This window comes from Gopherus flavomarginatus, chromosome 8 (genome assembly GCF_025201925.1).
Source record: "Gopherus flavomarginatus isolate rGopFla2 chromosome 8, rGopFla2.mat.asm, whole genome shotgun sequence".
NCBI classification, from domain to species: domain Eukaryota; kingdom Metazoa; phylum Chordata; order Testudines; family Testudinidae; genus Gopherus; species Gopherus flavomarginatus.
In genome coordinates, this window is record NC_066624.1 from 492,985 (window position 1) to 506,192 (window position 13,208).

Genomic DNA, 13,208 nt, shown 5'->3' on the forward strand with positions numbered 1-13,208 from the left:
TGATCTATCCAAACCAGCATCCTGCTTCTGCCAATTCCTGATGCTCTTGGGAAAGGTGAAAATTCCCTGTAATGCCCCAGGCCAATTGTATACACCTGCATGTGGAGAGAAAATTCCTTTTCTAAGAACCTGATCTGTGCTGGATTCTCACTGATGGGTCTTTGGTTCCTAGCTCGAAACTGGTTAGAACCCTCTCCTGGCTCTTCAGGTTTTGGGGCCCTAGAAGACAGCATGGCATCAGTTTCAGGCTGCTTACTGGCAGTTTTGTCTGCTATACCCACGGAGTATAAATGTCTCCAGATGTTCAACACCATGGCTAGTAAATGAGCTTGTTTCAGGGACTGCACCTCATCAAACCAGCACTCCAGCTCTTCCCCATGTCTCAGCTATACTCATCCGGTGGTGGTTTGTGTCTGAAACTGCTTTCCAGGCAGCTGTGGTCATCTGTGGGAAGTTTTGAGGCCATGGTTGTGGTGGTGCATGTTTTGGCAACTTCCTTGGCATTGAGGAGCCACTATTCTTTGGCCTTTTCCAGAGCTCCAATACCTGTTTTTATCTTTTGGCTGGTGTCTTGAAACTGAGTGTCATCCACTTCAGCGTGTCTCTCTGTTTGCTTGTTCTTCACTTAGTGCTCCCAGAGCCCTGTTTTTGTGTATGACACCTGTTTTGACAGGTGTCTTTTGGTGTCAGGTTTTTGGTCTGCGAATAAATGCTTGTGATAGTGTTAGTTGTACAGGTGAGGCTCTGAGTAGAGGCAGTGGTTCTTGGAGAGGGAGCTGTGCAAGCTGCAGGAGAGTTTGCTTTCTGCCTTGGTCTCTGACTGGGGTCAATTCTTGACAGAATTTCTCCCTGGGAATCAGGCATTGGAGTTGGGCTGATATTCCTGAAAAAGGGGATTGCCTGCATTTCTGTTCCGGGGCTGGTGTATGTATGCAAAAAAAAAAGAAAAAAAAGAGAGATTTACACTTAGAATACACTCAGATTCCATACGGTTCACTTCTCCACTGGGAAGCTAATGGGCAAAGCCCTAATATCTGCCATCACTTGGCAAAGAAGTGACATAGGTATCAGCAGAGGCTGTTGGTGTCAGAAGAAGGGAAAACAAGGAGGCAGGAGGCTGCTCCTGTGCTCCAAAATCTGTCACAGGCTGCTGAGCATGCTGATATTGTCTGCCTCAGAATTTACCACTAGTGCCAAGGTGTTGGACACATCAGCGGATGTACCTGAGTGGTGAAGAGGCGTGAGGAGTGCCTTCAAGCCCTCTGAGGCATCCCAGAGTGGCCCTGTAAGTTAGGCTTTCTGATACCCCCTGTCAAAGCCCCAACTCTGGATAGCTCTGCCTTAAGGCTTCTGGATTTCACCCTCCTGCGTTCACTTGGCTGAAGCAAGGAGGAGGATAAAGTTTCTGGGTATATTCTGGGCAACCTAGCTTGATTACTCCTGCTCTTGTGAAACTATCCTGAAGCCTACAATGCTGACTTCAGGCCATCCTGTTGCTCTCTCTTGGCAGGTGTATGATCACTTGATGAATCAGAGTAACAAGTGCACCAAGACTGAGGCTTGAACCCCAAGAGTTTGGTGCTCCAGGTGCAAGAAACTCTGGTCTTGGTGCTGGTGTCCCTGGCACTGATAGTTGTGGCAAAGCCCGTGATGGTGTTTTCCAGAGAACTTGGGATGACCTGCATTGTGTAGACAATTTCAGCTGCATATCTGGGGGTGCGGGGAGCAGGTTTGAGGGATCATGGCATGGATGGCTGCTATTTAGACATATGAACTAGAAGATTGGTACAGATTCAAAGGCCAGGAGTGGACGATTGTGCTCGTCTAATCTGACCTCCTACCTAACTCAGGCCAGAGAACCTCACCCAGTGATTCCTGCATTTAGTCCAATAACTTAAGACACTGAATGGGAATGTAAAGACGGCAAATGATGGAGAATCTCTGTTGGCCAATGGTTAGTTACTGGTGCTGTTAGAAATTTGTGCCTTACTTACAGTTTGAATTGGTCTAACTTCAGCTTCTAGCCATTGGATCTTGTTCTGCCTTTTCTGCTAGATGAAAGAGCCATCTGCTATCAGAAATTTCCCCATGTAAATATTTCTAGGCTGTGATAAAGTCCCTTCTTAACTTAATAGATGGAGCTCCTTCTGTCTCTCACTGGAAGGCAAAGCTTTCCGAACACTTACTGCTGCTTATGGCTCTTCCTTGAATCTGCCTCTTTTTCAATGTGTAAACACTAGAATTATACCCTGTATTCCAGCAATAATCTCACCAGTACCTTATACGTAGGGAATGCCACTCCCTCCTCCTGCTCTCCCTGTTTCTACATCTGTCAAAGGCTACATTTCCCCAGTTGCACCCTTGAAGTGGGGAAGGGCATTTCATTTACCTCTACATCATTACCTCATTACTTGGAATCCCCTTCCGGATGTCCCTTCATCTGTGCTGCTTAAGTTCACCCCCTTCAGTGGGTACAGAGCAGTCCAAATGAAAAAGAAAATACTTTCATCGCCCTCGGGGCTTCATGCTAATAAGGGGAAGCCAGTCATTCAGATCCCCCAAGGAAGTCTTGGTCCCTATAGCTAAAGCCAAGGCTTAGTCCCAGGGGTTCCAACAAAGGCTGATTTTCTTTTCTGTCATCTTTCTCCAGAGGCTAGGCCAGACAGCGTGCTCAAGCCTTTCCTTCGGTAACCTAGGGCCCTGGACTGGGCGCCCTGTGCTCCAGGTCTGCTTGTTTCAGAGTGTCCCCTCAACTGGCCTGGATTCCTCCCTTTTAAGGGCCAACTCCAAGACCTGACAAGCCTCAGAGGCTTGTCAAATTGAAGCTGGTTGTGACCAAAGGAGTTCTGTAACACCACCTTGCCTGATGGCGGTGGGGAGTCATTTACATCACCACAACAACCAATAATGGCATTATCCATCTTAGCTGCAGCATTGCAATGGGAGCTCATGTTCAGTTGATTATCTGCAACATCCTTTGCAGAGGCTCATCTTTCCCAGATACAGGCCCCACCCTGTAAGTATAACCTACCCTTTTGTTCCTCCATGTTGGCCCTTGCATTTGGTTGTATTAAAATGCATGGAGTTTGATTTACCAAATTATGTGGATTTCTCTGTAACAGTGATCTTGTCCCCCTCATACCACTCCATCAACCATAATGGCCTCTGCTAACTTTATCACCAGTAATAATTGAGGTATAACTATTTAAACCAAGGGGATTAGCCCTGACTGCAGGGCTGACCACACACACCACAGTTCCCTAATGCTCTTGGTGGCAGATAGGAAGGAACTAATGTGTTTGGGGGCTGTGCTCCCTTGATATGAGTTATGAAACTGAATGTCAATGTCAAAGGCTATGCAGCTGCAGTGGACAGCCCCTCAGACAAGGGGGTGCCAATCTTACAAGTGTGAAATCAGAGTTGACTCATGAAGAACAAATTACTGGTAAGTAACCTTTTACTTTTTCCAGGTCCTCGATAAAAATATTGAGTATCATTGGGCTGAGAACCAGTCTCTCACAACACAGTCATTCACTGATAGATCTCAAAATGTTAATAGAGTATCATCCATTAGCTAGATTTTAATACACGTATTATGTGCCATGTTAATATTATATAGTGTTAATTTTTTAATCAGAATGTTGTGTGGTACTAAGTCAAATGCCTTGCAGAACTCTAGGGGTGTTGTGTCCCCCAATTACTCTTATCAATCAAACTTATAATAGTTTCAAAAAATAATATCCAGTTTGTTTGACAGGGCATTAATTATATTCTCATCCTGTAATTCTTTATTGATTGAGTCACTTATCAGTTGTTCCATTATTTTGCTTGAGATCAGTGTCCTCCTTGCTCTTTTTAAATATTGCTCATGATAAGCTTTTTTCTAGTCCTCTGGAAATTTCCCGTTATTTAAAGATTTACTCAGAATTAACATTACTGGTCCAGAGAGTTCCTTGGCCAATTCATTTAAAACTCTTGGGTGCAAGTTACCTTGTGTACCTATTGGGTTTCGGGAAGTGGGCGGACAGAAGCCCATCCACTGTTTAAGAATTCCCCATCACCAGCCCAAGGGGAGGATCTACAGGACCTCAAAACCCAACTGAGTTTGGGGGATAATTAATAAAAGAACAGGAACAGGAGTGTGGTCAGAGGGTCAAAAGAAGGGAGCCAGACAGGGACACCGAGCAGAGAACCCTGGACAGCACCCACTGCTCCTCTAAGGCGTCAAGGGAGCCAGTGGATGCCACCCAGAGGAACTCTGCCCAGATACGTGAACGGACAGAGGATCGGAAACAAACCCCACAATCACTGAAGTCTCCATCAGCCAACCTTCTCTCCCTGGTTATGTAGATGGCCGTTTTAGCCAGGGCTAGGAGGAGGTTGACCAGGAGCTCCTGTGACTTTGTGAGGCCACGGATAGGGAGTGCATAGAGAAGGAGGTGAGGGGAAAAGTGCAGCCAGAAACGCAACAGTATGTTTGTGAGGAGCCGGTCTAGGTGCTGCAACCTGGTGCACTCTAAGTAAACGTGCGCCAGGGTTTCCCTCTCGCCGCAGAAGGGGCAGGTGTCTGGGACGGGTAAACTGTGCCAAGTCTGCAGTCCGCCCCAGGGAGTGGGGACTAAATAATGACTGGCAGTAGTCACTGAGGCAAGGTTGGGGATAGAGGGTTGGGGTTCCCCTGGGAGGGGAGACCCAGAGACGGCATGGGTACTGCAGAGGGCAGAACCCTGAGAGAGAGGTCACCAGGGTCTGGGAGGGACACAGGGCCAGCGGCAGGCAAGACATCAGCTGGCAGAGGGCACTCTGGAGCTGAAGAAAAAGCTAATTCCCTGGACAACCAGCAGGAGGCATCGCGCTGGTGAGTCATCACCCCATCTCACCTGGACTTGCTGATTTTAAAATGTTGAACTTTAGTAGAAGTTGTTTAACACCTTCATTATTCTAGTGATCTCCCCACACACACTCACCAGCAGCGGCGGAAGCGGAGCAGCCCAGCCCCAGCCTGCTCCACTCCGCCAGCTCCCAGCCGTATCGCTCCACTTCCCACCACCGCCAGTGAGTGTGCGGAGGTTGGGGAAAGGAGCCCCCCTCTCTTCCCCTGGTGGTGGGAAGCAGAGCAATGCGGCCCCAGCCTGCTCTGCTTTCCTTGCCCCAGCCCCAGCTGTGTTGCTGGGGGGCGGCTGGTGAAAGGTCCTGCACTCACCTGCGGTGGGAAATGGAGCGCCGCAGCTGAGAGGTGGCAGAGTGGAGCAGGCTGGGGCCACATCGCTCTGCTTCCTGCCGCCAGTTAGTGCGGAGGGCATCCTTTGCCCAATCTCCCTGCGTTCACTGGCAGCACGAAGCAGAGCAGCCCAGCCCCAGCCAGCTCCACTCGGCCAGCTCCTAGCCATGGCACTCTACTTTCCGCCGCAGGTGAGTGTGGGACCTTTCCCCTGCCGCCCCCAAGTGACATGGCAGGGGCCAGGGCAAGGAAAGCAGATCGGGCTGGAGCCGTGTCGCTCCGCTTCCCACCGCAGGTGAGTGCAGGGGGCTGTCCTTTCCCCAACCTCGCACTCACCAATGGTGGGAAGCGGAGCCCCATGGCTGGGAGCTGGTAGAATGGACTGGACTGGGGCCGAGCTGCTCTGCTTCCTGCCTCAGGGATGTTTCTATGGTAGACATCGGTAAAGCTGATCTGGGGTCCTCTCCCCATGCATTTACAAGGTATTTTTATTTGGACTGGCCTGCAGGAAGGAGTCCTGTTTCAGACTTGTGTTCCAGAACATGTTCACAAGATAGGGGAGTTCTTGTGGCATATGTATACTCAGTGCTGGCTCAGCGTTCAGGGAGTTAACAAAGCAACTGCCTGCATGCTCAGCCAGAGTTGATTTGGTAACTCCAAAGGATAAAAAGGCTGCAAGGCAGGTAGATGCCTGGTCGACACCACAGAGGTAGGTCAACACAAGGCAGCTTACATGGACCTAACTGTAAGAGTATACACTAAAATGTCACTCCCACCGATGTGATTCACTCTCTATGCTGACTTAATAACGCCACCTCTGCAAGAGGTATACCAGTTAAGTCAATGCAGTGTCAGTGCAGACACTGCATTACTTCAGTTGACTTCAGTGGCCTCTAGGAGGTGTCCCACAATGCCCCACTGTGACCATTCTGGTCATCTTTTTGAATTCCACTGCCCAGAGGCCAGGTACACAGGTAGACACTGCTCCTCTTTTAAAGCTCCACACATTTTTGAAATTCCATTTCCTGTTTGCTTGGTATGGATAGCTCACCTAGCAGCTGACCATGCCAGCTCAACGCTGCAGAGACACTTCCTCCTGGAGTACACCAAAAGTGGTGGATGGCTATGGGGGCATAGCTCTTATCCAACCGTAGAAACATTGATGTCTACAAGCAGATTGCTTGGCACATGGGCCAGAAGGGCTGTAAGAGGGACCCGCAGCATTGCTGCATAAAAGTCAAGGAGCTGTGGCAGAAGGCAAGGGATGCAAATAGTGTCTCTGGTGCAGAGAAGCAGGCATGCTGCTTTTACAAATTGCTGCATGCCATTCTCGGCGAAGGCCCCACCACCACTGCCAAGAGCCCTGTGGATACTTCAGGGGAGCTGGAGTAACAGGCCCCTAAAGTGAACAGTGAGGAAGAGGTGTTGGACAAGGAAAAGGAGGCGCATGGGGTGCAGGCGACCAGGGTGGATTCAGTGGCATGGTGAGCACGGACCTCTTTCTGATGCTGGAGCAGTCAAACCAGTCTCTGTTGTCCAGCACCAGCGAGCCTGATGCAGGGGAAGGAACCTCTGGTAAGTATGCAGTTTGCGTTGGTATTGTCTGTTCATTTACTCTTTTTTGATCATGCTAGAAGAGGTAGTGAAATAGCTAATAGAGATAGAGGAACTGCCCCATGCTCTATGAATCCCAAGGAGAAGTGAGAATGTAGTGCCTGTAACTTGTGTGGATCAAGGGGAGTGAGTTCAGTATGCCAAGTTTCCATTTATCTTGTGAATACACTCACAATAGTACCTTTGTGCATTGCATCTTTTGCAGCTGGAAATGTGGCCTTGAGGGTCTCTTCATCCAGACCAGCAGAGCGGCTGTGCCACATGAGGAGGAGAAGGAAGAGGACATGAGATAATGTGTTCCAAAAGATCTTGCAAGCCTCTAGTGCTTCGTATACCGAGCACGGGGCTTAGAGGATCACCCTCATGGATAGAATGGACAGGGATAAAGCAGAGAGGAGAAAAACACAGGAAAAGGAGAGAGACGTGCAGCAGGAGATGCTAGTGCTTCTCAAGTGTCAAACAGGCTGGAGACTCTTGTTAATCTTCAGCTTCAACAGACCCATGCTCGCTTCCCTCTGCAGCCCATAGAGAGCTGCATTCTGGCACCTCTCCACACTCCTGTCCTCTCACATGGTGTCCAGGGACGACACCTTACCCCTACCACTCCTCCCTGTGACAGAGACTGTGTGTGTGTGAAAAATGGAAATAACTGTTCTTTCTTCAAAGGTTCTTTTCCCTGTATTTATAAAGTTTCATTCAGTTACAAATGTCTGTTTGCAGGGGTTTGGAATAAAAGTCTATTTATGGAAACTTAATTCATTTTTATTAGCTCACAGCATATGATGGCTAGGGCTGACATTCACAGATAATAGCAATAGGTGCATTTCCAATGTTATGTTACTACACACAGCACTCATTACAAGGTTCATATGGGACTGCGCATGCGCAAAAAAAAAAAAGCCAGGTAGAGCATGATACAGCAGCACACATCACTGTGGCTCTCTATTAAAATGGTCTTTCAAAGCCTCTCTGAGTCGCATAGCTCCCTGTTGAGATCTTACAGCTCTGGTGTCTGGCTGTTCAAAATCAGCAGCCAACTGTTCTGCCTCCACCCCAGTGGAAACTCCCTCCCTTTTGCTTCACAGATACTATGAAGCAGGCAGCTATACCCAGTGGGATATTTTTTTCACTGAGTAATCTCATGAGTAAATAGTGCCAATGTTGTCTCAAATGGCCAAAGGCACATTCAGCTGTCATGCTTCACCTGCTGAGTCTGTAATTCAAGCGCTTCTTGCTGCTGTCAAGGTGGCTGGTGTACGGCTTTGTGAGCCACAGGGCTAAGGGGCAGGCTGGGTCTTCCAGGATCACTGTCATCATTTCAGCATCCCCAGTGGTAACCCTGTGGTCTGGAAAGAGTCCCGGCTTGCACCTTTCTGAACAGGCCTGTGTTAAAAATGTGTGTTCTACACCTTCCCTGACCATCTTACTTTACTGACATCAATGCATCCCTGGTGATCTGTCAGCACTTGCAATACCTTAGAAAAGTAGCCCTTTCTGTTGATGTATTTGGGCAAGGTGGTCTGGTGCCAAAATAGGGATATGTGTGCCATGTACCCCACCCTCTCACAGTTTTGGAACCCCATTGCTACAAAACCAGCCACTGTCCTGCACATATCCCAGAGTCACAAACTTGCATAGCAGGATGCGATTAATAGCCCTGAAAACTTGCGTCACAGCAACCCCCATGGTGGATTTCCCAGCTCCAAATAGATTGCTACTGATCTGTCAGTAATCTCACATTGCCATCTTCCACACAGTGATTGCCACTTGCTTCTCCACTGTCAGTGCAGCTCTCATTGTGGTGTCGCTGCACCAGAGGGCTGGGGCAAGCTCTGCACACACTTCCAGGAATGAGGCTTTGCCCATCTGAAAATTCAACAGCCACTGTGCCTCATCCCATACCTGAATAACAATACAATCCCACCAGTCAGTGCTTATTTCTTGGGCCCAGAACTGGTGCTGCTTCATCTGCAGCTGCCCTGTGAAGGCTAGCAACAATCTTCAATTGTTTGTGTTCCACAACAAGCTAGCCTCCGTGAAATTGTGATGCTCCCCTCAACTCCTCTGGTGGCTCTGCAAATGCTGCAGGATCGGGCGCCTTATGCTCATATAATGGTGCAGACCTGTGCAGGAACCATGCTTCTCACAGACATAGCGAATGTGTGGATTTGTGGGGCTTTTGAAAAGAGTCACAGACATCATAGGATGCAGGCAAAATTATGGGATGAAGAAAACTGCATCATGGGACGTTGAAACCGTGTTCCCAGTTGCCTCTGAGTGATTCATTTGCCCCCATGAGGCATTGCAAACCCTTCCCAAGCCATCCTGCACTAGATGGTGGCAAGTTGTACAGTGGGATAGCTCCCCGCGGTGTCTGCTGTCTGCATCAGTACAAGTGCTGGTAGCGAGGACGCACACCACTGACACAAGGAGCATGGCGTGGAAGTGCAAAAGCAGTTTAATTACTGTGGCAGCTGTACATTTGTGTAACTTAGGCTCGACTTAATTTTGTAGTGTAGACTTGCCCTGAGGGGAACTGCAGGGAGAGGAGTCCTTCAGCAGGCTGGTGAAAAGCTTCCAAACCAACCAGCCCACCCAGCAAAGGGAGGAGCAGATCAAAGAAGCTGGGGAAGATTACAGAGATAAAAGTAACAGCAAGGGATTGAGGAGGACTGGTTTCTGGCTGTCCCAAATAATGGCACAGAGCTGCAACCCAGTGGAACCCTAGCCAGGGGTTTCCTAGAGAAGAAGCTCCTTAACACAGGTGAACTAGGCCTGTTTAGCCCCTATTACAGGAGATCAAACTTTCCCTCCACCAGATGAAGCTTTGTGGTGGTTTCACATAGTGGCTAATCTTGTCTGTGTGTTTGGCCTCTTTGGCTCATTCCGCAGGCTTGTACATGGCACCTAATTGTGGTTTTGAAAAGTGTCTTTCCCTGCTTTGTACATCAAATGAAACCCCTCCCTGTTCACTGGGCTGGTGTTGACCTTACTGCTGCTCGCTGCTGCGGTGTACTAACTTCTTACTCTCCAGAAGTGGGAATCCCAGTAGAGGGCGTCTTCAGAAAAGGAGAAATTATTTAACTTTATTCTACTTCTCCTCTCTGGAGCATTCTCATCTCCACTAAGGCTCTGGACCTTTTCTTCATTGAGGGACTTTTGACTCGTTTTTTTTCTCTTTTCCTTTCTCTGAGGCACATCTTAGATTTTATATTCTTGAACTGGCTGGGGTGGGCTCACTGTGGGAAGCACAGGGAGGGGCAGAGGATGCTGAACACTCGAAGGAGAGACCCAGGAGGTGAAGACGTGAGCTTTTGGCTCTGAAAAAGTCTGCTCCAAGGGAGAGGAGGCTCCCCAAAGTCCTGCCTGGCTTTGTAGGGAGCAGTTCCAGAGCATCACCCGGGGACTCCGTGACAGACATTCAAGTGGTAGAGCTGCCACAGCTTCCCTGAAGAGAGATTGGAAAAAATAGGGATTGTTGCCTTTAAAGAGGAGATGTGAAAAAGGTCTGTAAAATAATGACAGGTCAAGAGAAGGTAGATGAGGAGCTCCTGTTTTCCGTGTCTCATGACAGAAGAACAAAGGGACATTTTAATGACATTAAAAGGTGGCAGATTCAAAACTGAGAAAAGGAAATACCTTTTTACGCAGTTTGTAATTAACTAGTGGGACTTGCTGCCACAGGGTGTCACTGAGACCAAAAACTGAACATTTAAGAAGCGAGTAGACATTTACAGGGTTGAGAATGTCCAGAGTTAGAATAGTGATGGGTAACAAAAGTTGGAAGGCACATTAAACCTCCTGCCTCAGAGCTTAGACCCATTTCTAACTCTTAGGGATTAGAATGATGCTTTATCCTACATCTGCTCTTGTGGAGTTCTTGCTCCTTCCTCTGAAGTGTCTGGTTCTGGCCTCTGTCAGAAAAAGAATGCCACACTAGGTGGACCATAGATTTGATAGAGCTGGGCACTTCCCAGGATCCCTCTCCCTCTGACTTTTACACCTGTCATGTAGTTGGTGCTAGTTTTCCTTGTTTAGCAAATACATGTATTTCACTCTTCATTTCTCCTCATAATTCCAGCTCCTCCAGCCCTTAATCATGTTTGTGGCTCTTCTTTGACTTCAACTTCCAATCTCTCGCGTAATGAGGAGCCCAGAAGTGATCTCATTTCAGCAGGGGTAGCACAGATTGGTGCATCCTTGCTGCCTAGCTTGCTCTGTACCAGTTTCCGGGTAATTCCCCAAGATACTAGTTTATGATTTTCTGTTATGTTTTGTCAGTGGTTTTTAGCCTCTTAGGGTTATTTCTGTCTTCACTCATAACCCGCCTTACTCCCTGGCGGAAGGTTTCTTTCTGCAGAAACCAAACACTCCACAATTCTTGCACCTATACGGCTGGGATCCCAAAGATATGTCCTTGTCTCCCTGTGTTTTTTGACTCCAAGCTGTTGGGGATAGTCTGTCTCTATGACGAGGGCTACATAGATTGCAGGGGATTCCTACAGTGAGAACAGGGGAGGGGTGAGTCCTGGTGGTGAGATGGACTGTCTGGGAGAAAAGGCATTTTAAATAGTAACACGTGGGCAGCTGTGTGAGAACTGACCTATCCTGCCCCCTGGTCTGGCTCTGGTGAAGTACTGAGGGGGCAATGGGGCACTTGTCCCACTACCGTATTACAGATTGCTGAATAGCTACACAGAGTCCTCTGAATTGAAACACAGTTCCTCTGTAGTAGCTTACCATGTTTCTCTGCTGTAAACATACTTGCTCACCCTTGTAGTTGAATCTTGGCTATGGTGCAGCATAAGCATGTGGTGATAAATTCCCAGGCAGGCAGAGCTCAAGGCAGCTTTTTGGCTCCAGAAGTTTGTAACTCTCTCTCTTATACTGTGAGAAGTGGAGGTGGGTCGCTTGTCTCCTGATCTGTGCTAGATTTCCACCAGGAATCTCCTGGTACAGCCTGGAAGAGTCTGTAATGCTGTATGTAGACACTGTAACATTGACTTTCTGGCTCTTTCTCATTCCCAGTTTGCTGCTTCTAAATGGATTCCAGTGAATTTCCTGGATCTTTGGACCCACTTTCTCTGCCTGATAAGCCACTGATTGGTGATCTCCCTGCTGACATGGAGTTTGGGGAAGATTTTCTGGGCTCCCAGACAGCTTCTACACAGCAAGCGTCAGGTCTTCAACCCCCTGTGGTGGAATGGGATCAGACCAAGCAGGTCACAGCAGATGGGAACTTAGACCTTTTGGTGAAAGCAGACAGTTTGGCTGACCTAAGCAAATCAAACAATCTTGATCTAAATAAACCCAATGTCTTGGACGTTCTGGAGAAACCTTGTGTCTTAGATGACTTAGATGACGCCACTGACTTGTTGGTTCTAGATAAACCAGGGGATTTGGAGAGTCTGTACAAGGCACATTCTTCCCATGACAAGGCGGATGGGCATGGGGACTCCTCTGTGCTGGCTAGGGAAGACATTGTGCCAGAAACTTGGAAAGAAGGGGAAGATAAACCAAAATATGACTCTGGGGACCTAGAAGATGATTGTGCTGCTGCCACTGCTGCGCATTGTGATGGCAACACCCTGGAGTCCCCCCTGCAGCCCATTCCTGTTGCAGGGGAGCTGAGCTGTGCGCCATCCACAGAGGAATTTACAACGCAGCTCTCAAGTTTGCCAGCGGTTTCGCCACAGCCCAGTCTTAAGCAGGCAAAGAAAACAAGGTTGAAGGCACCAAGGAAAAGCTCCCCTGTGCAAAAAGAGGAGGCAGCAGCAGAAGAGGGGCTAGAACAGAGTCCTGCCCTGCCCCCTGAGCACACTGACGAAGGCCAGGCTGAGGAGGAGGAGGAGGATGGTGGTAATACCCTCAGACAAGAGAGCAGCATGCCGAAAGCACAGGAGACCACACTGTCATCATCCCCAGGTAGACCTTCCAGTGCCGGGGCGAAGTTCTTGCATGACAAGTGGTGGGCAGCCTCTGCTCCAGTAAACTGGAAACTGATCAGCTCTCGACTTACCCTGGGGTCTCCTGCCAGAGTTCCCTCTAATTTTTCCCACCCATGTGCAGAATACATTTTATTATGTGCGCCACTATGGATGTGATGTGTGACACATGACCTTCAGATTGGTGCAGATAACAAAATTTATGTGGTGGGGGTGGGGCCAAGGGGTTCAGAGAGTGGGAGGGGGCTCAGGACTGCAGCCGAGAGTTGGGGTGCAAGGGAGTGCAGGCTCTGACTGGGGGTGCAAGCTCTGAGGGGAGGCTGAAGGGTTTGGAGTGTGGGAGGGGGCTCAGGGTTGGGGCAGAGGGTTGGGTTGTGTGTAGGGGGTGAGGGCTCTGGCTGGGGATGCGGGCTCTAGGGTAGGGCCGG

General features: G+C 48.8%; 1 protein-coding gene across 5 annotated transcripts in view; it reads left to right on the forward strand.

Annotated features, from left to right (window-relative positions):
* The window catches only part of ZMYM3 (zinc finger MYM-type containing 3), a 57,042-nt gene that overhangs the window by 3,236 nt on the left and 40,598 nt on the right, over positions 1-13,208 (forward strand). For all 5 annotated transcript variants that reach the window (XM_050964890.1, XM_050964893.1, XM_050964892.1 and 2 more), the window contains exon 2: positions 11,864-12,760. In XM_050964890.1, the coding sequence (XP_050820847.1) occupies positions 11,878-12,760 (883 nt within the window). In that variant the 5' untranslated portion in view covers positions 11,864-11,877. The remainder of the gene's footprint in view (positions 1-11,863; positions 12,761-13,208) is intronic.